Source organism: Pavona decussata, unplaced genomic scaffold, assembly GCF_977016875.1.
Source record: "Pavona decussata unplaced genomic scaffold, jaPavDecu1.1 SCAFFOLD_71, whole genome shotgun sequence".
NCBI classification, from domain to species: Eukaryota; Metazoa; Cnidaria; class Anthozoa; order Scleractinia; family Agariciidae; genus Pavona; species Pavona decussata.
Window position 1 is genome coordinate 122,141 of NW_028145490.1, and position 24,577 is coordinate 146,717.

Sequence of the window (24,577 nt, forward strand, 5' to 3'; positions counted from 1 at the left end):
TTGATGTCAGTAAAATCGTCGTGAGAGTTTACCCCGTTCCGCTGATACGTCTTATCAAGAGAAAATACACATCAAATGGTAGAATACAAAGAACTGATACAACCGGATGCTGTAACGAAGCTAAAATACCCAGGGTGACTTTTTTGTATTCTGAAGACAAGCAGGAGCGATGTAAGCTGTTTTATTGGCAAAGAATAACAAATATTGAAAGGGTTATTTTTTAAAGATATTTGAATATTTCGCAAAGTGGTATCAGGTGGTCATACAATCTGTCTGTTTTGGAATATTTTTGAATTTATGTCATTTACTTTGCATAACTTTAATTAAACTATTCACTGTTAAAAATAACAATAGCCAACTACCGACTTTCGGGAAATTTCCATCGTAAAGTGACTTTACAGCCTAATGGTTTTGCTCTAGATTGTGTAAACAACCTCGCAGAAAATAAATAAATAAATAAATAAATAAATAAATAAATAAATGAAAATAAATAAATAAATAAATAAATAAACAAATAAATAAATAAATAAATAAATAAATAAATAAATAAATAAAGGACAGTAAATAGCCGTAAAATAGGTTATTTGGGCGGAGGGGGGGGGGGGAGTTACTACTATGAAATCAATGGTAATGGAATAAAAAGGGCGAAGTAGCAGCTCTGATAAGATCCCACGTGATTGGCTTGCAACCCTTCTAGAAACAATAGAACAAACAACAAAACAAAACCACCTAACCTAAAAACAATAGCAGCTGCTACAGATTGCTTGCTACAAAACTGGATAAAAGACGAACTCCATTTGTTGGAATTAACCTTGTCCTTGCAGATTTGCATCCGATAGTTTAACCCAACTGGTACAAAACTGAGCGCACTTTTAATTTATGCATAAAAGTGATTATTTTGTATTTCACTGCTCCCAGGAATTTGTTACACCCACCAAACAAAAATACCCGTTAATACGAGTGAGTGAAATTCATATTAATTAAAAAATATTGAAATATTAAAAACATTTTAAACATTCTTTAAGTCTTAGAGTCTTTTCATTTTATTTACTCTGATTTGACAGTAGCCCTAAATCTTTTGATGATTTTACACGACAGACTTTTCAGAATAAATAACTGAATGGCCATCGATTGGAAGTTCTGTACACAACTTAAGTAGTTGCGAAAAGAAAGCCTGTTTTTTTCTTTCAGACTCCCTTTCCTCAACTACAGTAAAAACCCGAATATAAGAACCTAGAATTTTCGAGGTCAGGCTGAACAGGTTCTTATATTTTAGGGTAGTTTTTCACTATTCAGGCTGATTAGTGTTCTTATCTTTCTGAGGTTGTCGTAGTGTAACCATTGGCAGAAATATTGTACTACTAATACAAAATGGTTTAGCACTTGTATGTTTGCCTTGCTTGCTACACAATTCCTTTTTGTCAGAAGTTTCTCACACAATTAAAATCCAGAATTTTGAGTGTCAAAATTGGAGTGATTGTTTTTGTATAAGACCCTATTTTTCTTTGCCAGGCTGAAAGGTTCTTATAATTTTGGGTATTTAAATGCCAAATTTCAGCCTGTAGGTTCTTATATCACTAGCTAGGTTCTTATATGCGAGTTCTTACTGTACTTAGTTGCGCACATAACTGGGATGGTCATTCACTTGTTTATTCTTTCCATTCGCAGTTCAAATATGTGTCTTTCATATATTCCACTTTCATCACACTTTTACAGAATTGTCTTTCGTCATCCCTGCGGGGATTGCTTCGGAGACATAGGCAGACTGCGGAGGAGACAAAGTCATAATTCTCGACCGCAAAATAGATCAATAGCGTCTGCCATGTAATCCGTTTCTCTGGCTCACTTAACATAGTTTTTGATTACGTTTCTGATAATTACTGGCCCGAATGTTTTACATCAAGGGTAGCGTGGCCGAGTGGTCTAAGGCGCTGGTTTTAGGCACCAGTCTCTTCGGAGGCGTGGGTTCGAATCCCACCGCTGCCAATTATTGTTTTGTTTTTACATTATACTATGTCTAGTTGCGGAGTACTAGTTCGGCTATATAAAAGGAAAAAAAATTTGATGAAGTTACAAAGTACACAGATTCTTTCATAGTTTTACGCAGTATTGAAATAATAGAGCTGATTTCTATTTATTGTTAATCAAACAAAAAAAAAGCAAAAACAAAAACAACAAAACAAAACCATGATCATCTTCAAACCTCGTTGTAATTTCTGTTGTTCTATTTCCTAAGCCTCATAGCCAAATAGGAAATTTTAAATCTCGAAATTGGCTCATTGCACTTAAAAATGTCAAAGCGAAAATCGTACCTAAAAGTCGCCTGTGTACCCTTGTTTTTCCTGCGTTGACCAACGGCTTTGAATTATGGAAAATTTTATAGGCTAATCACAATCAAAAGAGGCGACCTTAGAGAAGGATGTCACTTATCATAAAAACAAACATGTATATTTAAAATGTAAATTCGCGCGAACTAAATTTTTAGGCACTAACGCCTTCAGTTTCACCCTCTTTAGCTAACAAATCGTGTAAGTGGTTGTGCGCGGTAGTGCTGATGTAAATCGTGTTTTTACTCTGAATATTAAATTAACTATTATACAGGGCCCGGCCCTTCGAAAAGGGTCCTGCTCTTTGAAAGTCGATTAACGCTCATCTCTAATTAATTTATAAACGTTAACCGAAGTTTTCATCTCGCCCCAAATGTTGTTTAAAACTGATTTTAAGCTAACTGTGAAGAAAAGTCCACCGGTCAAAACTTAGGGACAGCACTCTTTTGGAAAAACCTTTATTGATTAGTCACTAAACTAAAATTAATAAGCAACTGAGCCCTGGTCCTGGATTTAAGCTAGCCCTGCTGAAGTAACAGTCTCCTCTTGAAATATTTAGTTAAATGAAAATTCATATAGTACGCTTCTCTTTTGAAGGCCTCTCGAAATAAAAAAAACATACTGAAGAATACATAAGGGAACTTTGCACTGCAGATTAAGGAAAGTGCGAAATCACCCCGCTCTGTTAATAACTGGCTGAATAAATTTTAAAATAACTTTGGTAAATATATATAACTCATTGAATTTCAGTCGGTCATGCTTTTCCTCCGCCAACTTTTTTAATTCACTGCCTCTCAGTACGAGATACATATTTGAAGGTTTGGTCCTTTTTGTTTATACCACATCATATAAGTAAATAAATTCTGTACCATTTTTAATGTGCGAAAAATTGAATCAACTGATGATTTTCATTTCCAGATTCGCTACAAACTGGGAAGGGCTCAGCACTGATAAAACAATATTTTTCCACCAAGGACAGCTGTGGGTTTTTGGGAGACGTCCGGCTAATTTTCTCATGGCTAAAAACAAAACAACGCGCTGTATAATATAATGCACTTGTCATCGGCTTCCCCGAGGGGGGGGACCCCGGGCTGATATGGGGACTTTGCTAATTGTGTATTTCAAAGTTCTTGTATTTCCCCACCCGTGCGGGATTTGTTTTTTGCAAAGTCCCCAGTATTTGGCGAACCCAACTGGATTTGAAGATGCACTTCAGAACTTTATTTGGGTTCTTTAAACAGTCGGCAAACACTCGGACTTAATTAGCTTTGCATTCTGATGAAAACTGAACTTTAATTATTTTTTCTAGAATACTCCATAAGTTGCTATAAATCACTCCTCTTACTGTACATGCGCAGTATGGTGAAAATTTCAACTTTTCATTCAGTCCTGAATTCCCCAGAATCTGTTTACAATCTATCCGGACTGATGAAGAACAAGGGAAAACACACTATCATGATGGTTCATTGCTGCTTCTAAACACAACGTCCTTAAGTTTCCTGAGTACTCTGAACAGTTGCTGTGATGCTTCAGAAATTAACATTGTTGTGAATATATTAAAAAAATCAACTTTTTCTATCCTTAACAATTTGTACGCTGTTCTAAATTTGTTCTATTTTATCACTAACAAAAGACGACCTGTTGACCTTTAACAGTGACCTCTATAAACAATAATATATACACAGAGGAATTTTAAAGTTGCCTATGCCTACAAATACGTACAAATTTTTGACGGATGGTCTGTCTGATAGACAGAAAACAATGGATTTTAAAACATACCTTCTTGTTCTCCTCCGCCATCTTGCCATCGATAGAGCGAACGAAAATCGTCCACAATCTCCTCTCAGTTGAACATAAGCGAAGTCCCCATATTTTCCCCGAGAGTAAGGCATTCAAAAATCTAAGTCCCCACATTTCCCCCACCACAAGGGAAGAAATTTGTTGCAAAGTCCCCATAAAGTCCCCGTATTCCCCCACATCAGCCCGGGGTCCCCCCCCTCGGGGAAGCCGATGACAAGTGCATAACGTTGGCAGCGGTGGGATTCGAACCCACGCCTCCGCAGAGACTGGTGCCTTAAACCAGCGCCTTAGACCACTCGGCCACGCTACCCTTGCATGTTTTAGACGCTCCATTCTGTTGCCAGCATATTGCGCATCCCAACAGAGCACGCAACGCGGTAAAATTTTAACAAAACAGTTAAAATATTTTATGGATTGTTTTATGATCTTTTGAATAGCAAATCTGTGTAAACTAATATTAATAGTTTGATATGTTCGGATACTTTTACTGAAAACTTAACATGTAGGGAATTTTAGGGGACAGAATGTTATTCCCCGGATTTTCGATCTGCTGTTGACTCGGCGAAAATGTTAAGAGACCTTTTAATCACACTTTAAACGGCACATATTTTCCCTTGCAAAAACAAAAGAGATTAGGTTTTAAGAGTTAGGAAAGTTTGCGGACATTTCGCAAAAGAAAACGTTAGTTTTTCTTACCAATTTAACCCAAATTTCTGAGTAGGTAATGCTATCTGAACAGAGATTCCTCCGAAACGAACTGGTGGGTTGCCTGTCCCACTTATAGCCGGAGTGTTTTCACTAAGCATGCGAACCTCAGCCTGTATTTTCCAACGAACGGATATTGTAAGGAGCTAGCTAAAATAAACAGGGTGATTTGTACATTTTGAAGACAAGGCGGATGGCATGGAATAGCACCTATGTTAACGGGCTTTTTGATTCCTGTTAATCAGGCTTAAGCAAAAACTGTATTCACCAACGTCTGGGGATTTTTTTTATTGTGGTTAAATTACGACTCCAAAGAAACGACCGTAGAGTAGGATATCATTAAAAACCAACGCGCAGTTCACTTTTGACGGTCTCTTCAGTAAATATATATAACGACTGTAGAGTGGGATATCATTAGAAACCAACGTATAGTTGAACGTCTCTTAAAAACTCTGCCGGAATGTCTGTGGCAACACATTTCATTTAAGTTTATGAAGAATGCTAAATATAGTGTGAAAAGCTAGTGTGATATGCTAAAGGTATCAGCAAAAGGGAGCAAATTTTTGAACATATCAGTCTACTGAGAAATGTAAGAAATAACTTTATTGTGAAATGTTGAACGGTGAGAAACTTGAACGACTAAATTGGACGATTTTTTTAATACTTTCCTAACACTGACAAATCAATTTTAAGATATTTGCACCAAACTAATTAATTTGATTAACTACTAGCTAAACAAAGTCCATAAGCAATATATCTCTGTTTTCATTTATGCACCGTGGTAGTTAACGTACGAAAAAAGAAAATCAGTTACTGTTGTTATGCTAGAGACACATATCACATCAGCCCTAGACGAACTGAGAAACATCTTCCATAGGTCTGATTATGTGTCTAGTATAAAGACGGACACAAGACGGATTCTGCGTCTGGTCGCAATCGAGCTGTCGGCCTAAGTATGTAGACACACCATGATTCGTCTTGTGGTCGTCTTTATACAGACGAATTACGAGACACATAACCACACGCACTAAAGATGTTTAACCAAGTTCGCCTTAGACGGTGGGAAAAGTATTGTAAAAGGAAACAAGATGAACCCGTTAACAACAGCTGTGGATTCTTGGGACAGGTTTACGGACAGGCTAGTTTACGCTCGCCTAAAATATAAATAACGGCGGCAGCGGTGGGATTCGAAACCAGTTCTCCGGGAAGAATGGTGTCTTAACCAGCCCCTTAGACTACTCGGCCTGGCAACCCGCGCTATGTTGCAATGTCTCAATTCTATAGTATAAGCTTGGCTATTAAACTGTTGACATTCAGTTGACGGGAGTGTATTGAGCAATCTGACAGCTAGAGTGTTTCCACTAAAGCTGTTGACCTCAGCCTATATTTTCAAGTACACAGATGCTTCAAAGAACTAAAAAAACCCAGAGGGATTTGTGTATTCTTTATGAAGACAGGGAATATCGATGTATTATATTTTTAGTGCCTTCTTTTATAGAAAATGTAGGCTTGTGAGTTAATTTGTATCTCCGACAAAATCTTTCTGTTATCAGATTATTTTTAGTAACAAATAATTTAAGAGGAGGATTTATTGGAGTCACCAAATGGTATCAAGTACCTTGCAATCGGTCTTGTTTTTTTTACCGTAATAAGTAATTTTGCAATAATGTTTAGCTAGATTTTTGTTACTCGAGAAATTGCCTAAGGCCGCCAATATAAAAAAGAAAAGACTTGTAGTCTTTCTTCCCTGTCTTCTCTCTTCTTTCTTTTCCACGTAATTTTGAACCTTTTCGGGGCCACAAACCCCGTGTTTTTGTGCTCGTACACGAGTCATCAGCCACCTTTTCACAAAATCGGCCACTTGTATAATCGTGGCAATATTCGTCAATATTATGTTCAACCTCACAATATATTCTTAGCGTTTGTCGTTTAATGTATTTCTTTCGTCTCCTCAGACACAGAGGGGAATGACAACAGAGTTTTTTTTATTTGGAAACGCTCTAGCGCAAGGGTAGCGTGGCCGAGTGGTCTAAGGCGCTGGTTTAAGGCACCAGTCTCTTCGGAGGCGTGGGTTCGAATTCCACCGCTGCCAAACATTTTTTTTTTTGCTTTTAATAACATGTTGTAACAAGATGTGAGGCTCTCATTTGAAGTACTTTAACGATGGACAATGAATTTGGTACCGGTAAATTCAGTCAGGGAGAAAGTTAAATGTTTGGATTGGGATGAATTGAAGAAAACGAAATACCAGACAAACGCAGAGATACCAACCTCTGCATCACGCAGGCCTACCAAACTACCCGCCTGCACCTGAGAGTATTAGGCCATTTCCGAGTTGTTTGGAACCTCATTACGAAAGCGAGGCTAAGTACAAAGCTTTTCATACGAGAATTAGCTTTGTTTCTATAAACTTTTTTTTATAATAAAACTATGCACGAAGCCTCGTTTTCACTTGGAATTTCTTTTTTCCAAGTAAGACCATGACAAACACATTTAGAACAGTTATTTATTTTATGGATTAGTGTGGAAACACTGGTAAATGTTAAATCGGTAAGACAGAGGGATGATTTTTTTAAATATATGTATTTCATACTCAGTTATTCTCAGTTTATCGTCTAATGATGAGATGAGGGCCTCGGCGGAAACCATGGACAAATTTAATTAATTACAGATCAGCAACCAATTAAAGATATTTCGCACCGAGGTAATTTATTATATTAGCTACCAAATCATGTCTGTTAGCAACGTATCTATTTTTAATATGTAGCATTGGCTTTAATGTATATAGAGAAATTAATGCTGGTTTCCTCAGAAACTGGGCATGGAGCAAGTATTGTAACAAAGAATCAATCCGCTGAGAACAGTTGTGAATAGCTGGGAGACGTCTACAGAAATATTATTTAACTTTTGCAAAAATTGACTCCAAAATAATACTAAATTGGCAGCGGGGGGATATGAACCCACGCCTCCGAAGAGACTGGTGCCTTAAACCAGCGCCTTAGACCACTTGGCCACGCTACTCAGGTTACGTTGGAGCATCTCTACTCTTAGACGGTATATCATTGACCGTAGTATATTGAGAAGTCTGACAGCCAGCATGTTTCCACTAAAACTTAGGACCTCTGTCTGTGCGTTCTTATACATAATTGAGTCAGGGAGCTAAAATAGACAGGTTTTTTGTGTATTCTGAGTTATATACTGTTTCAAGAGCTCTCTTGTAAGCGACCACCACTCAATTTCTAAAGAGACCGCGACCACTTTTTAGGCCAGAAATTATACATATTCTTTTGTTTTCTGTTTCCGGTAAGCAACCACCCAACATAATCACGTATGATCGTTAGTAAATCATTAGTTAGAAGTGACAAAAGTTCAATTTTTAATGACGCTACCTCGGACTGCTGACAGACAAGATGCCTGCTATACTGGCATTACGCATGATGCTGGGGCTGATTCATTTATTCCAACTGTATGCTTCGCCGATTGATAAAACTATCCTTGCTAATGGAATAGTTTGAGTCACGACGATCGCGTTACGTTGTTTACCTTGTGTTACGCTACTCAGGGTTTCAAGGGAAATTGCGGGAATTCCATTACGATAACGTAAGCTTCTCAATGACCTCTTTTCAGTCTCGCGTCGTGGTCTAAGACTGTCAAACAAAGCACGATTCCTTCGCCAGGAACTCACCAATTTCCACCGTTTTAAATGTCGGGTGCTTCTTAGAAGTTATTCTTTCGATTCACCGCTTCAAAATGGTGAAATTTCCGTTTGAAAACGGCACACTTGAGTCCAGAACATGTTAACAATATGGCGTCAAATTTAATCGGTTTTTAATAAATATATCAAATAATGCGTTGACGTCACACAGGTAGGGGTGAGTGGGTCCCCTCCCTCGCGATCTAAGCCACAAGAATGGATTTTGATTGGCTTGCTTCTGTTGAAGACAATCAGAACAATACATCCCGAGTAGGAGAGGGGAGAGTTTAATGAATAAATTAATGTACCGATTTGTGACTACGAGGAAGAAAAAAAAAAGAAATCGACCCGTTTTTAGACACGGTATGCCCCCTCAGGGCATCCCGCGTAATAAATTAATGTACCGATTTGTGACTACGAGGAAGAAAAAAAAAAGAAAAAAGAAATCGACCCGTTTTTAGACACGGTATGCCCCTTCAGGGCATCCCGCGTAATAATAACAGTTTACAGACAGAGAAGATGGCTATAATTAGATCTGCAGGTAAACGGGACGGATGTGTTCCTAAATGTTATACAAAGTTTCATCAGAAGAATAAATAAATGTGAAAAAATCAAATAAATTAGTTTCATTTGCCTAATTTAGCTGCTAAGGTAAAATTACGCTTATTTTGTTGATCTTTCCCGTAAGCGACCACTTTGTTGTGCACCAAGGGTGGTCGCTTATGAGAGAGTTGACTGTATCTTTTTTATACCAGGAAATATAAGTGGCATCTGTAATCATATTTGTTCGGTAATAGTAACGTGCAGCAAAAAGGAATCAATACCATTTTTCTTAAGCCCCATTCACACCAACAAAACATGTTTAATTAAACCAGGTTTAACAAAATGAAAACTGGTAACAGAAAGCTGGACCATTGGCTTTGACATAGGATTCAAGTAAACTTTAACTTATGCTTTCATTTGTGTTAAATCTGTAGTCGACAAAAATCCAAAAGCAGCTTTTATGAAGGAAACAATTTTAAATTGTGTTTAACTAAACAGCTTTCAAACGTGTTTAAGCCTTGGTGTGAATGGGGCATTAGAAATTGGAGAAGGGCGTTAGTTTCTTAAGAAATTGCGGTGATGCGTCGGTGGGGAGTAAAAACAAATTTTAGTTTATCAACAGAGTTGAGAACTTAAGGCAAATTAGTGACTGGGCAAGGAGTCAGTATCGCAAAAACAAGATTTAGCCCTTCAGGGGCCCGTTTCTCGAAAGTCCCGGTAACTTACCGGGCCCGATGAGTATATTTTTAAACGTTTTTTCACCAATTACCCAGTGATAAGAGACATGGTACTTGGCCAGTGTTTTCATAGAATTATAAGATTTTAAAATTTAGTATTTAAAGGTAACAAAAATTGACTTCTTTGAAGAAACATTTATCACCAAAGACACTTACCGGGCCCTGTAAGTTACGGGACTTTCGAGAAACGGGCCCCAGAACAGCTGGTAGAAATCTAGTTTTCTCGCGAAAGACAATAAAAGTTGGCAGCGGTGGGATTCGAACCCACGCCTCCAAAGAGACTGGTGCCTTAAACTAGGGCTGTCCCTATGTTGCTCCAATTTTCTCAAAAAGTTGCTCCAATTTTCCAAAAAAGTTGCTCAAAAGTTGCTCCAAAATTCTAAAAGTTGCTCAAAAGTTGCCCCAAAATCCAAAAGTTTCTCAAAAGTTGCTTTCTATTTTTGGGTGTAAGAGATTGATTTACAACTCAAATAACGATTTAATTAATAAATTTCGCTTTACATAGATATCAATACATAATTATATTACACTGACTCATCAATATTGTAAGACTGAGTCTCTCTCAACCGCTGACCACTTTCGTCTGCTACCACAGGCAGCCCAGGGGACCGGTATTTTCACTGTGTTTTACGCAGAAATGGCGGAATCATACATAAAAGTTTAAATTAGAACTTTAATGGGTGGTTTTTAGACAAATTTTAGTTACAAATTGCCTTAAAAGGGCGAGAAAGTTATTCAAAAAGGAAAAAAATGCTCGAAATCCGAAAAGTTGCTCGAAGGACTAAAAGTTGCTCCAAATCCGGAAAGTTGCTCAAAAGTTGCCGAGCAACTTCGGGACAGCCCTACCTTAAACCAGCGCCTTAGACCACTCGGCCACGCTACCCTTGAGGACAAAGATCTTGGTCAGAGAAGCTATTAGATTAACCCTATCTTGACCGGCGGAGGTAATGGATTCTATTCGCGGAAACTTTGAACCTGAATAACGTATTTGATATTTGAGCAGACGTTATGAAACTTCAAGAATCTTTCAAAAGTTTATCTCGGAAAAATGTGATGTGATGTGTTAGTGTTGTTCATATGGCAATCAATTTTTGAGAGGCAGTTCTTTTTCAGAAAATTGAAGATTCCTTTATAAAATGAAGCAAAAATTACTTTTCTTACTATAACTTTTATATTTTAGCTCATACTCGTGTTCCTTTATTAGTTTCATTAATTTTTGTTCAATTTAGGCCCTTTTCTGAAGGTTTTGGGGAAATCCGGAAATCCAAGATGGCCACCAATTAGCAATCATGATGTACACCTTTTGCTGTTCATTTTCAGAAAATATTCATTCATTCATCTGCCTCAATAGTTATTCACCTTATATTCACCTTAATGAAACAGCTATTGACACAAATAAATGGGTATTTTCTGTAAATGAAAAACAAAAGGTGTAATTACTACGTAATATGACGTCATTAAAAATCTTGTTGTGGACCTTCATTTGGCGACAAACGAGTATCAACACCAGTTTCCTTAGAAACTGAGAAAGGAGCCAGTAGCGTAGAAACAAGATTTATTGGTTCAAAACATAACAGGTCCAGTTTTGTCTTGCAATTTGGCTTAAAATAACAAAGATGGATAAGAAGAGACTGGTGCCTTAAACCAGCGCCTTAGACCACTTGGCCACGTTACCAAGGTTATGTTGTATTCTTAGCTTAGTTGATATTGATGACAGTGTCTGGAGCAGTCTTAAAGGCGTGGGAAATTCACGATAAACCTGTAACCTAAAACTGTGTCAAACAACACAGAGAGCTGAAGTAACCAGAGTGATTTCATTTGCAGACAGACAGCTTTGAAGAGAAGGAGGATAGATTAATTGCATTTCAGTGTCTTCTTTCTGGAGAATGTAAGATTGCTTTGATAATCCATTTTGCTCTGATTTTTGTTAAACGTTTAAACAATTGCGTTTATCTTCTTCAGGTATGATCCATGCGTGAAGTCCTTAGCCTGAAATATGACCAACTTGATGGTGGAACTCAGGATAAATCTGTAGCGTCTGTGATGTAGTCCCCTTCTTTGTCTCTTTAGACATTTAATTTGCTAGAGTGTATGAATTATTTCAACATTCCGTTTGACATCTTTTGGAATTTGACGTCAGGGGTAGCGTGGCCGAGTGGTCTAAGGCGCTGGTTTTAGGCACCAGTCTCTTCGGAGGCGTGGGTTCGAACCCCACCGCTGCCAAAATACACAAGTTTTATTTTTTAAACACATCGCCCATAAAAACGGGGATTTTTGCTCATACTAATCAGTTTAAGCAAAAACTGTTTTGTCCAACGTCTGGAGGAATTTTTCTTTAGTAAAAATGCGAGCACAAAGAGATGACCGTAAATCTCATAAAAATCCGCGCTTTGGGAAAAACAAAAACAATATTGATGAAAAAAATTGGCACATATTTCTCTTCTTGCGCTCAATATTTTAATGAAACAACATGATCAATTCCTTCAATAAATAAAACTATAAGACGATGCAATATTGTAAATAATCTGCGTTTAATCAAAGTGTTCCAGCTCATCTGAAGGGAGACATTTATGGGATTAGTATGGAGCACTGGAAAAATGCTAAATCAGTAATGTGTAAACACGGCCAATGTGACTTGGTTGTCGAGGAAAGATTCAGGGATAAAAATTTCCAATTTTTGTATCTTATGTTGTGATAAATTTTCACTTTTTTGTTCAATGTTACATCAAAACAATTTATCGCCCTCGTCTCCTCCCCAAAAAAGGGACAAATAAAATTGGACGATTTTAAAACCTTTTTCGAATTTATATCAGTATAACAGATACAATTATGTAGTACATTTTCAAGGAAGTAATTTATTTGATCAGCTACTAATTAAGTCAGCAATGTAACTATTTAAGATAATGTCTGTTTGAATGTATGTGGCGTGGGCAGATATATCTCCGTTTATTAGTTTTTATTGTTATTGTTATTATTATTATTATTATTATTATTATTATTATTATTATTATTATTATTATTCGCTTTGGCAAACAGTGGAAATTGCTGAAATGAAGAATAGTGTTAATTATAATTATTACTGTTGTAGATTACGATTAATTACGATATCAAGTAAAATAAATAACATATATATGAAAGGCGAGGGAAGCTCCAGAAACCACAAGGCAAGGCTTATACGACGGATATCTCCTCACATGTTTATGTACATACTAACACAGGATTTATCAAAAAAAAGAAGAAAAATTATTACCAGACTATTGAATAGACTTCTTTTGAAACCGAGAGTGGAGCTCTTATATCGGGTGATATTTTTGGGGAAAGAATTCACCGTACCGAAAAAGATGGCGACTGGTGCATTTACGCATAACTATAAGCGAACGAAAACACTAAAAACGCTCATAAGAACGCACAGAAAAGTTCCAAAAACTTCAAATCTAGCATACACAATGTTGTTAGAACAAGGGCAAATTTGCAACAACAACAAAAAGGGCTTTCTATGTGCCTATTGGCTGTGTCAGGTTCGCAAAGTAATGTGGTAAAATGTACAGCCACCATATTTTTCCGTAAGGTCGATTGCAAATTTTTGGTGACCTTAAAAAGAGTAAATACTTCACGTTGGTTCTAGTTGCATGAGGATGATAATCAGTGGCTCTTGTGGTGTTATAGGAGTGCATTAGATTATTAGTAGTAAACAAGTCAAGAAAAGAGGAGAGTAGTACATAATGATGTAATGAAAATTAAACATAAGTTTATCGATAAATTTAGAGATAGTTAATCTTGAAAATATCTGATACCACAACTTGGAACATAACGGAGCAGTATGCATCAGTACAATTATAGCCAGAGTTAGCTATTGCTTGCACAGCACCTTTTGCAATAACAATTTCCTGTTTAAATTTTTGACGTGTACAGAGGCAATTGGTTGCCAATTAGTTTGTGTAGAAAATGAAAATAAACTGAGGTTTTATAACTAATAACTATGGATTTCAAGATCTCTTTACAGATACGATTAAGGTGATGAGGTTTCCATTTTGTCTAAAAAATCCTACGAATTCAACGGATTGTTCTTGTTTAGGCAACTGCTAAATTAATTATTATCTGTTTTTATATTTAATAACAAAAAATGTGCTTAAAAATGATGTAAAACTTGGCAGCGGTGGGATTCGAACCCACGCCTCCGAAGAGACTGGTGCCTTAAACCAGCGCCTTAGACCACTCGGCCACGCTACCCACGTTAGGCTGCTAGTGCCTTTATTCCTTCACATTTTATGAACTGTTGATGTTGATGTCAGTCGTGACAGCTTACCCCGTTCCGCTGATACGTCTTATCAAGAGAAAATACACAACAAATGGTAACACAAAGAACTGATACAATCGGATGCTGTAACGAAGCTAGAATACCCAGGGTGACTTTTTTATATTCTGAAGACTAGCAGGAGCGATATAAGGTGTTTCATTGGCAAATAATAACAAATATTGAAAGGGTTATTTTTTAAAGATATTTGTATACTTCCTTATTTACGGAATAAAAAAGGGCGAAGTAGTAGCTCTCATAAGGTCTCACGTGACCGGTTTACAACCCTTCTAGAAAACAACAGAACAAACAACAGAACAATACCCCAACCTTAAAAACAATAGCAGCTGCTACAGAGTGCTTGCTACAAAACTGGATAAAAGACGAACTCCATTTGTTGGCATTAACGTTGTTCTTGCAGATCTGCATCAGATAGCTTAACCCAACTGGTACAAAACTGAGCGCACTTTTAATTTATGCATAAAAGTGATTATTTTGTATTTCACTGCTCCCAGGAATTTGTTACACCCACCAAACAAAAATACCCGTTAATACGAGTGAGTGAAATCCATATTAATTGAAAAATATTGAAATGTTAAAAATGTTTTAAACGTTCTTTAAGTCTTAGAGTCTTTTCATCTTATTTACTCCGATTTAGCACTAAATCTTTTGATGATTTTTCAGGACAAACTTGTGCAGAATAAATAATTGAATGACCATCGATTGGAAGTTCTGTACACAATTTAAGTAGTTGCGAAAAGAAAGGCTGTTTTTTTTTCAGAGGGTCTTTCCTCAACTACTAAGTTGCGTACATAACTGGGATGGTCATTCACTTGTTCATTCTCTCCATTCGCAGTTCAAATATATGTGTTTCATATATTCCACTTTCATCACACTTTTACAGAATTGTCTTTTGTCATCCCTGCGGGGATTGCTTCGGAGACATAGGCAAACTGCGGAGGAGACAAAGTCTTAATTCTCGACCGCAGAATAGATCAATAGCGTCTGCCATGTAATCCGTTTCTCTGGCTCACTTAACAGAGTTTTTGATTACGTTTCTGATAATTACTGGCCCGAATGTTTTACATCAAGGGTAGCGTGGCCGAGTGGTCTAAGGCGCTGGTTTTAGGCACCAGTCTCTTCGGAGGCGTGGGTTCGAATCCCACCGCTGCCAATTATTGTTTTGTTTTTATAAATACTGTGTCTAGATGCGGAGTACTAGTTCGGCTATATAAAAGGAAAAAAATTTTGATGAAGTTACAAAGTACACAGATTCTTTCATAGTTTTACGCAGTATTGAAATAATAGAGCTGATTTCTATTTATTGTTAATCAAACAAAAAAACAAAAAAACAAAAACAAAACAAAACAATACAAAACAAAAACAAAACAAAACAAAAACAAAACAAAACCATGATCATCTTCAAACCTCGTTGTAATTTCTGTTGTTCTATTCCCTAAGCCTCATAGCCAAATGGTAAATTTTAAATCTCGAAATTGGCTCATTGCACTTAAAAATGTCAAAGCGAAAATCGCACCTAAAAGTCGCCTGTGTACCCTTGTTATTCCTTCGTTGACCAACGGCTTTGAATTATGGAAAATTTTATAGGCTAATCACAATCAAAAGAGGCGACCTTAGAGAAGGATGTCACTTATCATAAAAACAAACATGTATATTTAAAATGTAAATTCGCGCGAACTAAATTCTTAGACACTAACGACTTCAGTTTCACCCTCTTTAGCTGACAAATTCGTGTGAGTAGTTGTGCGCGGTAGTGCTAATATAAATCGTGTTTTTACTCTGAATATTAACATTGGTAATTGAATTGAGTGGAGTGCAATTTGGTCTGAAATCATACGCGTGATTTCAAAATCAAACGAGCGCGATAGCGCGAGTTTGATTTGAAATCACAAGTATGATTTCAGACCAAAATTGCACGACACGAAGTTCAATTACCACTCAATTACATCCATTTTGAAATCCCCCAATATTGCCCAAAAAAGTGTCTAAATAAAAGATTTCAGCCTCCCCCACCCAGAATATGTTATATTTAAAAAATCCTAAAAAAAAATCGCACAAAAATTTTAGAAAATTCTAGGAAATTTTAAAAGCTCTAAAAACAAAGCGAAAACAGTGCAAACTTCAAGTTCAATATTGCCAGTTTAATTCCATTTATACGAGTACTGTACATCGAATTAGTTTGATATGTTCGGATACTTTCGCTGAGAACTTAAAATGTAGGGAATTTTAGGGAACAGAATATTATTCTCCGGATTTTCGATCTGCTGTTGACTCGCCGAAAAATGGTAAGAGACCTTTTAATCACACTTTAAACGACACATATTTTCTCTTGCAAAAACAAAAAGGATTAGGTTTTAAGAGTTAGGAAAGTTTGCGGACATTTCGTAAAAGAAAACGTTAGTTTTTCTTACCAATTTAACCCAAATTTCTGAGTAGGTAATGCTATCTGAACAGAGATTCCTCCGAAACGAACCGCTGGGTTGCCTGTCCCATTCAAAGCTGGAGTGTTTTCACTAAGCATGCGAACCTCAGCCTGTATTTTCCAACGAACGGATATTGTAAGGAGCTAGCTAAAATAAACAGGGTGATTTGTACATTTTGAAGACAAGCCGGATGGCATGGAATAGCACCTATGTTAACAGGCTTTTTGATTCCTGTTAATTAGGTTTAAGCAAAAGCTGCATTCTCCAACGTCTGAAAAAATTGGGGGAATTTTTTTTATTGTGTTTAAATTACGAGTCCAAAGAAACGACAGTAGAGTAGGATATCATTAAAAACCAACGCGCAGTTCACTTTTGACGGTCTCTTCAGTAAATATAACGACCGTAGAGTGAGATATCCCCATTAGAAACCAACGTATAGTTGAACGTCTCTTAAAAACTAGTACCTCTGAATGTATGTAGCAACACATTTCACTTAAGTTTATGAAGAATACTAAAGCTAGTGTGATATGCTAAAGGTATCAGCAAAAGGGAGCAAATTTTTGAACATATCAGTCTACTGAGAAATGTAAGAAATAATTTTATTGTGAAATGGTGAACGGTGAGAAACTTGAAAGACTAAATTGGACGATTTTTTAATACTTTCCTAACACTGACAAATCTATTTTAAGTTATTTGCACCAAACTAATTAATATGATTAACTACTAGCTAAACAAAGTCTATAAGCAATATATCTCTGTTTTCATTTATGCACCGTGGTAACATACGAAAAAAGAAAATCAGTTACAGTTGTTATGCTAGAGACACACAGCCCTAGACGAACTGAGAAACATCTTCAAAAGGTCTGATTATGTGTCTAGTATAAAGACAGACACAAGAAGGATTCTGCGTCTGGTCGCAATCGAGCTATCGGCCTAAGTATTTGTAGAGACATCGCACTAAAGATGTTTAACCAAGATCGCCTTAGACGATGGGAAAAAAGTATTGTAAAAGGAAACAAGAAGTACCCGTTGATAACGGCTGTGGATTCTTGAGATAGGTTTACGGACAGGCTAGTTTACGCTCGCCTAAAAGTAAAATAACGGCGGCAGCGGTGGGATTCGAACCCAGTTCTCCGGGAAGAATGGTGTCTTAACCAGCCCCTTAGACTACTCGGCCTGGCAACCCGTGTTATGTTGCAATGTCTCAATTCTATAGTATAAGCTTGGCTATTAAACTGTTGACATTGACGGGAGTGTATGGAGCAGTCTGACAGCTAGAGTGTTTCCACTAAAGCTGTTGACCTCAGCCTATATTTTCAAGTACACAGATGCCTCAAGGAACTAAAAAAACCCAGAGTGATTTGTGTATTCTTTATGAAGACAGGGAATATTAATGTATTGTATATTTAGCGCTTTCTTTTATAGAAAATGTAGGCTTGTGAGTTAATTTGTATCTCCGACAAAATCCTTCTGTTATCAGATTATTTTTAGTAACAAATAATTTAAGAGGAGGATTTATTGGAGTCACAAAATGGTATCAAGTACCTTGCAATCGGTCTTGTTTTTTACCGTAATAAGTAATTTTGCAATAATGTTTAGCTGGATTTTTGTTTCTCGAGAAATTGCCTAAGGCCGCCAATATAAAAAAGAAAAAACTTGTAGTCTTTCTTCCCTGTCCTCTCTCTTCTTTCTTTATTCTTTCACGTAATTTTGAACCTTCTCGGGGCCACAAACCCCGTGTTTTTGTGCTCGTACAAGTCATCAGCCACCTTTCCATAAAATCGGCCTCTTGTATAATTGTGGCAATATTCGTCAATATTATGCTCAACCTCACAATATATCCTTAGCGTTGTCATTTAATGTATTTCTTTCTTCTCTTCAGACACAGAGGGGAATGACAACAGAATTTTTTATTTGTAAATGCTCCAGCGCAAGGGTAGCGTGGCCGAGTGGTCTAAGGCGCTGGTTTAAGGCACCAGTCTCTTCGGAGGCGTGGGTTCGAATCCCACCGCTGCCAAACATTTTTTTTTTTGCTTTTAATAACATGTTGTAACAAGATGTGAGGCTCTCATTTGAAGTACTTTAACGATGGACAATGAATTTGGTACCGGTAAATTCAGTCAGGGAGAAAGTTAAATGTTTGGATTGGGATGAATTGAAGAAAACGAAATACCAGACAAACGTAGAGATACCAACTTCTGCATCACGCAGGCCTACCAAACTACCCGCCTGCACCTGAGAGTATTAGGCCATTTCCGAGTTGTTTGGAACCTCATTACGAAAGAGAGGCTAAGTGCAAAGCTTTTCATACGAGAATTAGCTTTGTTTCTATAAACTTTTTTTATAATAAAACTATGCACGAAGCCTCGTTTTCACTTGGAATTTCTTTTTTCCAAGTAAGACCATGACAAACACATTTAGAACAGTTATTTATTTTATGGATTAGTGTGGAAACACTGGTAAATGTTAAATCGGTAAGACAGAGGGATGATTTTTTTAAATATATGTATTTCATACTCAGTTATTCTCAGTTTATCGTCTAATGATGAGATGAGGGCCTCGGCGGAAACCATGGACAAATTTAATTAATTACAGATCAGCAACCAATTAAAGATATTTCGCACCAAGGTAATTTATTATATTAGCTACCAAATCATGTCTGTTAGCAACGTATTTATTTTTGATATGTAGCATTGGCTTTAATGTATATATATATATAATTTATGTACCATGGTAACGATCGAAGAGAGAAATTAATGCTGGTTTCCTCAGAAACTGGGCATGGAGCAAGTATTGTAACAAAGAATCAATCCGCTGAGAACAGTTGTGAATAGCTGGGAGGCGTCTACAGAAATATTATTTAACTTTTGCAAAAATTGGCTCCAAAATAATAGTAAATTGGCAGCGGTGGGATATGAACCCACACCTCCGAAGAGACTGGTGCCTTAAACCAGCGCCTTAGACCACTTGGCCACGCTACTCAGGTTACGTTGGAGCATCTCTACTCTTAGACAGTATATCATTGACCATAGTATATTGAGAAGTCTGACAGCCACCGTGTTTCCACTAAAACGGAGGACCTCTGCCTGTGCGTTCTTATACATAATTGAGTCAAGGAGCTAAAATAGACGGGTGTTTTGTGTATTCTGAAGGCTAGCACAGTCGATATTGTCACATTGTTTGACAATTTGTATAATTCTGCCATTTAAGGAGTATTTTTTGTCTAGATATTTGCACACTACTTGATTTATTATTTATTTTGGGAACGAGATCAAGTACCCATACAAACGCTCTTGTTTCTTAGTATAGCGGGATATATTTATGTAGTTTTGCACAATTGTGGCGATATTGGTTTGATGCCTCTGCGTATGCAATATGTCGTCCATTTCATTTGCTCTGATTTGACACCGCTAAAACTTTGATGAATTTCAATGATAAAAGTTTACAGAATTACCTGAACCTTTTTCACACCTGTACAATCCTTGGGAACGGAACGATAGACAAATTGCGAAGAAGAAAAATGCACCTGGATCTCAGAACAAATCTATGGCGTCTGTTATTTTACCGATCAGTTTTGGGCCTGTTTGGATGTGAAGGTTGCTTTAATTCAACAATCTATAAAGGGTGGTGAAAAAATGATTCAATGAAAAGTTTTTTGAAGGAAGCAACTTAACATTATTTGGCCAAAGTGTTATCTTTCACCGCCCCTGATCTTTAGCCTTTCCTCTTCAATCTTACGTGCTCCTAACAGTGACGATTTTTGTTAAGCCAAGCTCGCACCTGTTTTCCCGTTTTAGCTCCCTCTCGCTTAGATTTTCTACTTTACGTCCGGGTATCTAAGGATACTTCAGGTACTTGTCAGTCTCTTCAGTCCAATCTTCCTGCACTTGCACACGTGAAGCCATACTTGTAACTGACCAGTTATAAAACACTTAAGGTATTGATTCTCCTACTCTTAGCGTTACTTTTAAATGCTACTATATTGAATTTAAAAGACACCTAAAAATAATGCTTCAGCCCGTTTGCTTAAAATTACTCTACAAGTATTCCTGCTCGAAGTACTACTAAAGCTCCAAGAGCACCACGCGATTTTCCCAAAGACGAGAAACCATAATAGGTTTTAGCCTGTTTCTAGGACACAAAGGTAAAAGACCAGCTTCTCTCCAGCTGAATCCAATTGCACTCTTGACGTCCGTAGCCAAACTGCCATATATTTATAGTTTAAGAAAGCTTATTTAGTAATTTTTTAAAAAGCTGAACCATCTTGTCCGAGTTCCTTTGATTCCAATACGTCTTTAGCTTTGAAAGTAATGCTAAAAGTAGCTGAGATGTACAAACCCTTCCTGATAGCCATCATTTTTTGCGGGTAACCGATGACGGAACAATAACACTCACAGGTTGCTCTGCTGTAATTTAACTAACAACGATAGGCTGCTTAAAGTGTAAATTAATGATTGATATTAGGTACGTGGAAATCTGTTTATAAGGTGACGGAAAAATGTTTAAGAAACGAGATTACGGTTGACATGCAATCAGTCAATTTTGACATAATATCCATTTTATTGGGTTCAGCCCGCACAGAAACCTGGCAACAAAAGTTTTAATTTTTATGTAGTAACATTTATTTTTGATGTCTAACATTAAAAATAACACACATCAAATCTCAAGTTGTGACAATACAGGGCTTTTGCTAAACCAACACAAACTGATCAAAGATTTGTGTATTAGTAAGAGAAATAATCCTCTTTCCTCAATCATCACAATAATGATTGAATTGCTGAAGTTTAAAAAACAAAAAGCAAAATAACTTGGTGACCTTGATTACCATGGTAACGAACGGAACCCGAGTGAAGAGACAACGAACTTAAATTTTGCCGCTAAGCTGAAGTAATACCGGGCGAGGATTTCACAGATCCTCAAAAAAAATAAAAATTAAATAAAAAGAGTAAATAATTAGTATCATCAAGTTCTCAAGACGCATCTAAGTACTAATTGTATCGATATAAGCACGAAACAACCATAAACTTAACTACGGATTAGTTTAATATTGAAAAGTTAAGCCAAGATCTGAGCTACCCCCGCAGCTATGAGAGTGCACTTGTATATTGGTTCGAGTACATGACAAAGACTGTTAATATCAAAGTTCCAGTGTTTGTTTTCAGTGTTTCCAGGCTGCGTGGGGAGCCTATAAATTGGAAAGCAAACAGCGAACTCAAACGACGCCAAGCAGCTTTTGGAATACAGCTTCTCTGAACTTAAGGAAAATGGCTTCCAAGACGTTTCTTCTTCTTTGTTTTGTTGCTCTGTTGACACCACTCTGGAGTTTGCCTTTGCCATTACCTGACGGTAAGATTTGTTTACAACTATTCTCGTGCACGTGTCTGTTTGCTATTCTGGAGGTCAAATACGCCGTAGGCAGTGCCCGCGATAAGCGGGGTTTGTTGTATTCATCCTTTCGGAGTGGAAAAATCATTTTCGGCTCAACTTTGTGCATTGACTCACTGGCACTTACTGCTCTGTAAAGATGGTTTACTTTAGCAGAAAGTTTTATCCAGGCTGAAAAGGCACACTTCGTATTTCGTATAGTTTTTGTTTTCTAATGACCTGAAATAACAAGTGCAGTTTTGGGACTAGAAGTGCCAAGTTGGACCAAGGCAACATTACTTATGTATGAATCAATATTTTTTGGTTTAAAATCGTTGAGTATATACTTTTTTGAAGTAATGTTTAAAAAACGAGCAGGAATGTCTCGTGATGCTGTTATTTTGAACGGCTTCAAAAACATTCCTGTAAAAGCGTCTGTCAATAGAGTGCATAACAATTATGCTTTTGAGAACGTTGGAAATTAGCATACGAGAAAAACATAAGATTAGTATGCAAGAAAATCAAATCTCACACGTGTTTTGAACTTTTCTTCCACTAACCGAAGAGGGCATGGCGTCCCGTTCCAGAACTTTTCGGAAGCCTAAAAATGCCGAGGAAGAGATGAATTTAATCGAGAATGCTACCCAAAAGTCAACACGTGCCGTAACAAAGTGGTCATGGAAAATTTTTCTGGAATGGCAGAATGGTAGGAAAAACAAAAATCCAGCAATCGAAAAAACAGTTGCTATGTTGATGATTAATTCATATTCATGACACGTGCAGTGTTTTTATATCTGATAAAACATCGCATACTAATGAGGAGGAGGTTTATCGATATAAAGTCACTGCACGTGATGTATTATCGACCATTTGATAGGTCAATGGGCTTATGAATTATTAATAATGTTTGTTAAATCTCATTTCAAAGATAACGACGATAGGGAAGATGACAGAGACGACATAAACGGTGATGATTACAGCAATGATTACAATGATGATCATTATGGGAATCGCTATGACGACGATGTATATCACGATGATCATTACGATGATTACAGCTATGATGACGATCACCATGATGACGATGACAACGACGATAATCTCGAAGATGGTGATTATGATTATCACGATGACGACGATAGTGGGGATAAAATCTGTGATGACAATGGTGTTGATTGTGGTGATGACAAAGAAGATGACAGTGGTGATGACAAAGATGATGACAGTGGTGATGACAGCGGTGATGACAAAGATGATGACAGTGGTGATGACAAAGATGATGACTGTGATGATGACAGCGGTGATGACAAAGATGATGACAGTGGTGATGACAGCGGTGATGACAGTGGTGATGACAAAGATGATGACAGTGGTGATGACAAAGATGATGACAGTGGTGATGACAAAGATGACGACAGTGGTGATGACAGTGGTGATGACAGCGGTGATGACAAAGATGATGACAGTGGTGATGACAGTGGTGATGGCAGCGGTGATGATAAAGATGATGACAGTGGACACGACAGTGGTGATGACAGTGGTGACGACAAAGATGACGACAAAGATGGCAACAAAGATGACGACAGTGGTGATGACTATGATTATGATCGAGATTATCACGATGAAGATGATGTCTACGATGATGATGACTAGCATGACAAGAAATAGGCCTGCTTGCGCAGTGTTTAAAGTCCTGAGAATTAACATGCACACCAATACAAAACGACTGGGAAGTAATCCATAAAAACTAGTTAATTCTCCTGTATATTCTCTGATGATACTGACTGTCATTTGAACGTTTCACTGAAACTGAATATTATTCGTGACATAACAGTAAAAGCAGTCTAATTTTTGTCTCCATTGGTAACGTGTGCGTCTTCTTTAGCCATTCACGTGTGAGAACCGCCTGTTTGAATTTCTGGATTTGTCGTAACTTTATCGCAAGCTTTCTGAGAAGAGAGGATTTTGAATTTGAAATTGAATTTTTACATAGTAACAGGCTTCAACGTTGTAATTGATCTGTATTCATGAATCTATCAACTTTTCCAAACCAAATCAAACGCTCTGTTAATATGACATCCCTTCTATGAACGTTACTTTGCGCGAGTGTTAAGGTTTTCATTTTTGCATATGTTCTGAGATTCAATTTTGACGAAGTTTAAAGAAAACGGAATCAATTAGACAGATCGCCTTCCCTTATTAGTGCACATTGTTTCCATCAATGTTTTTGTAACTTTTAATGGAATAATACTTATTTTGTAATAAATAGAACCTTTTTTTCTATTTTGGAGATATTTTTCTTGTTTGAATCCCTTTGACACGAATAGTCCGCTATGACCGAGATAAAGTGATTGTATGGAAATCCGATATCGGATAACTAGTCTATACTCCTGCATAAAGCAACTTCTGAAACACTCAAACACTGTGAATTGAAGATTCTACTGATCAAACTTGAAGTCTCTTGACGCCATATGTGTTCAGTACACAATCAACTTCGAACTCAATCACTTCTGGATACTTCAGGTCTTGTCAACAGAATTTCAAGACAACAGTTTAGTCGTTACAGTCATTACAGTCCAATCTTCCTACACTTATGAAGCCATAAATGTGATTAACAAGTTATAAAACCATACGGGGGCTCACTCACCTGCTTTTAGCCTGCTTTTAAA

General features: G+C 37.1%; 1 protein-coding gene and 7 non-coding genes across 8 annotated transcripts; 6 read left to right on the plus strand and 2 right to left on the minus strand.

The window, feature by feature from the left end:
• The first annotated feature begins 1,904 nt into the window (after positions 1-1,904).
• On the plus strand, positions 1,905-1,986 carry Trnal-uag (transfer RNA leucine (anticodon UAG)). The gene has a single exon. It is a non-coding gene; the product is annotated as a tRNA-Leu (tRNA).
• Positions 1,987-4,355: 2,369 nt separating this feature from the next.
• Trnal-aag (transfer RNA leucine (anticodon AAG)) lies at positions 4,356-4,437 on the minus strand. Its single transcript has one exon. It is a non-coding gene; the product is annotated as a tRNA-Leu (tRNA).
• Positions 4,438-6,842: 2,405 nt separating this feature from the next.
• Trnal-aag (transfer RNA leucine (anticodon AAG)) lies at positions 6,843-6,924 on the plus strand. The gene has a single exon. It is a non-coding gene; the product is annotated as a tRNA-Leu (tRNA).
• A 5,023-nt stretch (positions 6,925-11,947) lies between these two features.
• On the plus strand, positions 11,948-12,029 carry Trnal-uag (transfer RNA leucine (anticodon UAG)). Its single transcript has one exon. It is a non-coding gene; the product is annotated as a tRNA-Leu (tRNA).
• Positions 12,030-13,954: 1,925 nt separating this feature from the next.
• Positions 13,955-14,036, minus strand: Trnal-aag (transfer RNA leucine (anticodon AAG)). Its single transcript has one exon. It is a non-coding gene; the product is annotated as a tRNA-Leu (tRNA).
• A 1,156-nt stretch (positions 14,037-15,192) lies between these two features.
• Trnal-uag (transfer RNA leucine (anticodon UAG)) lies at positions 15,193-15,274 on the plus strand. Its single transcript has one exon. It is a non-coding gene; the product is annotated as a tRNA-Leu (tRNA).
• A 3,205-nt stretch (positions 15,275-18,479) lies between these two features.
• On the plus strand, positions 18,480-18,561 carry Trnal-aag (transfer RNA leucine (anticodon AAG)). Its single transcript has one exon. It is a non-coding gene; the product is annotated as a tRNA-Leu (tRNA).
• A 3,209-nt stretch (positions 18,562-21,770) lies between these two features.
• LOC146477150 (uncharacterized) lies at positions 21,771-24,143 on the plus strand. Its single transcript, XM_085113491.1, has 2 exons — positions 21,771-21,890; positions 22,837-24,143. The coding sequence occupies exons 1-2, from the start codon at positions 21,809-21,811 to the stop codon at positions 23,559-23,561; spliced, it is 807 nt and encodes a 268-aa protein (XP_084969617.1). The 5' UTR covers positions 21,771-21,808; the 3' UTR covers positions 23,562-24,143.
• The last annotated feature ends 434 nt before the right edge of the window (positions 24,144-24,577 follow it).

Coding starts and splice junctions, on each gene's coding strand:
- LOC146477150 (XM_085113491.1), top strand. CDS start 21,809: ATGGCTTCCAAGACGTTTCTTCTTCTTTGTTTTGTTGCTCTGTTGACA. Junction 21,891..22,836: donor GCCTTTGCCATTACCTGACG/GTAAGATTTGTT, acceptor CTCATTTCAAAG/ATAACGACGATAGGGAAGAT.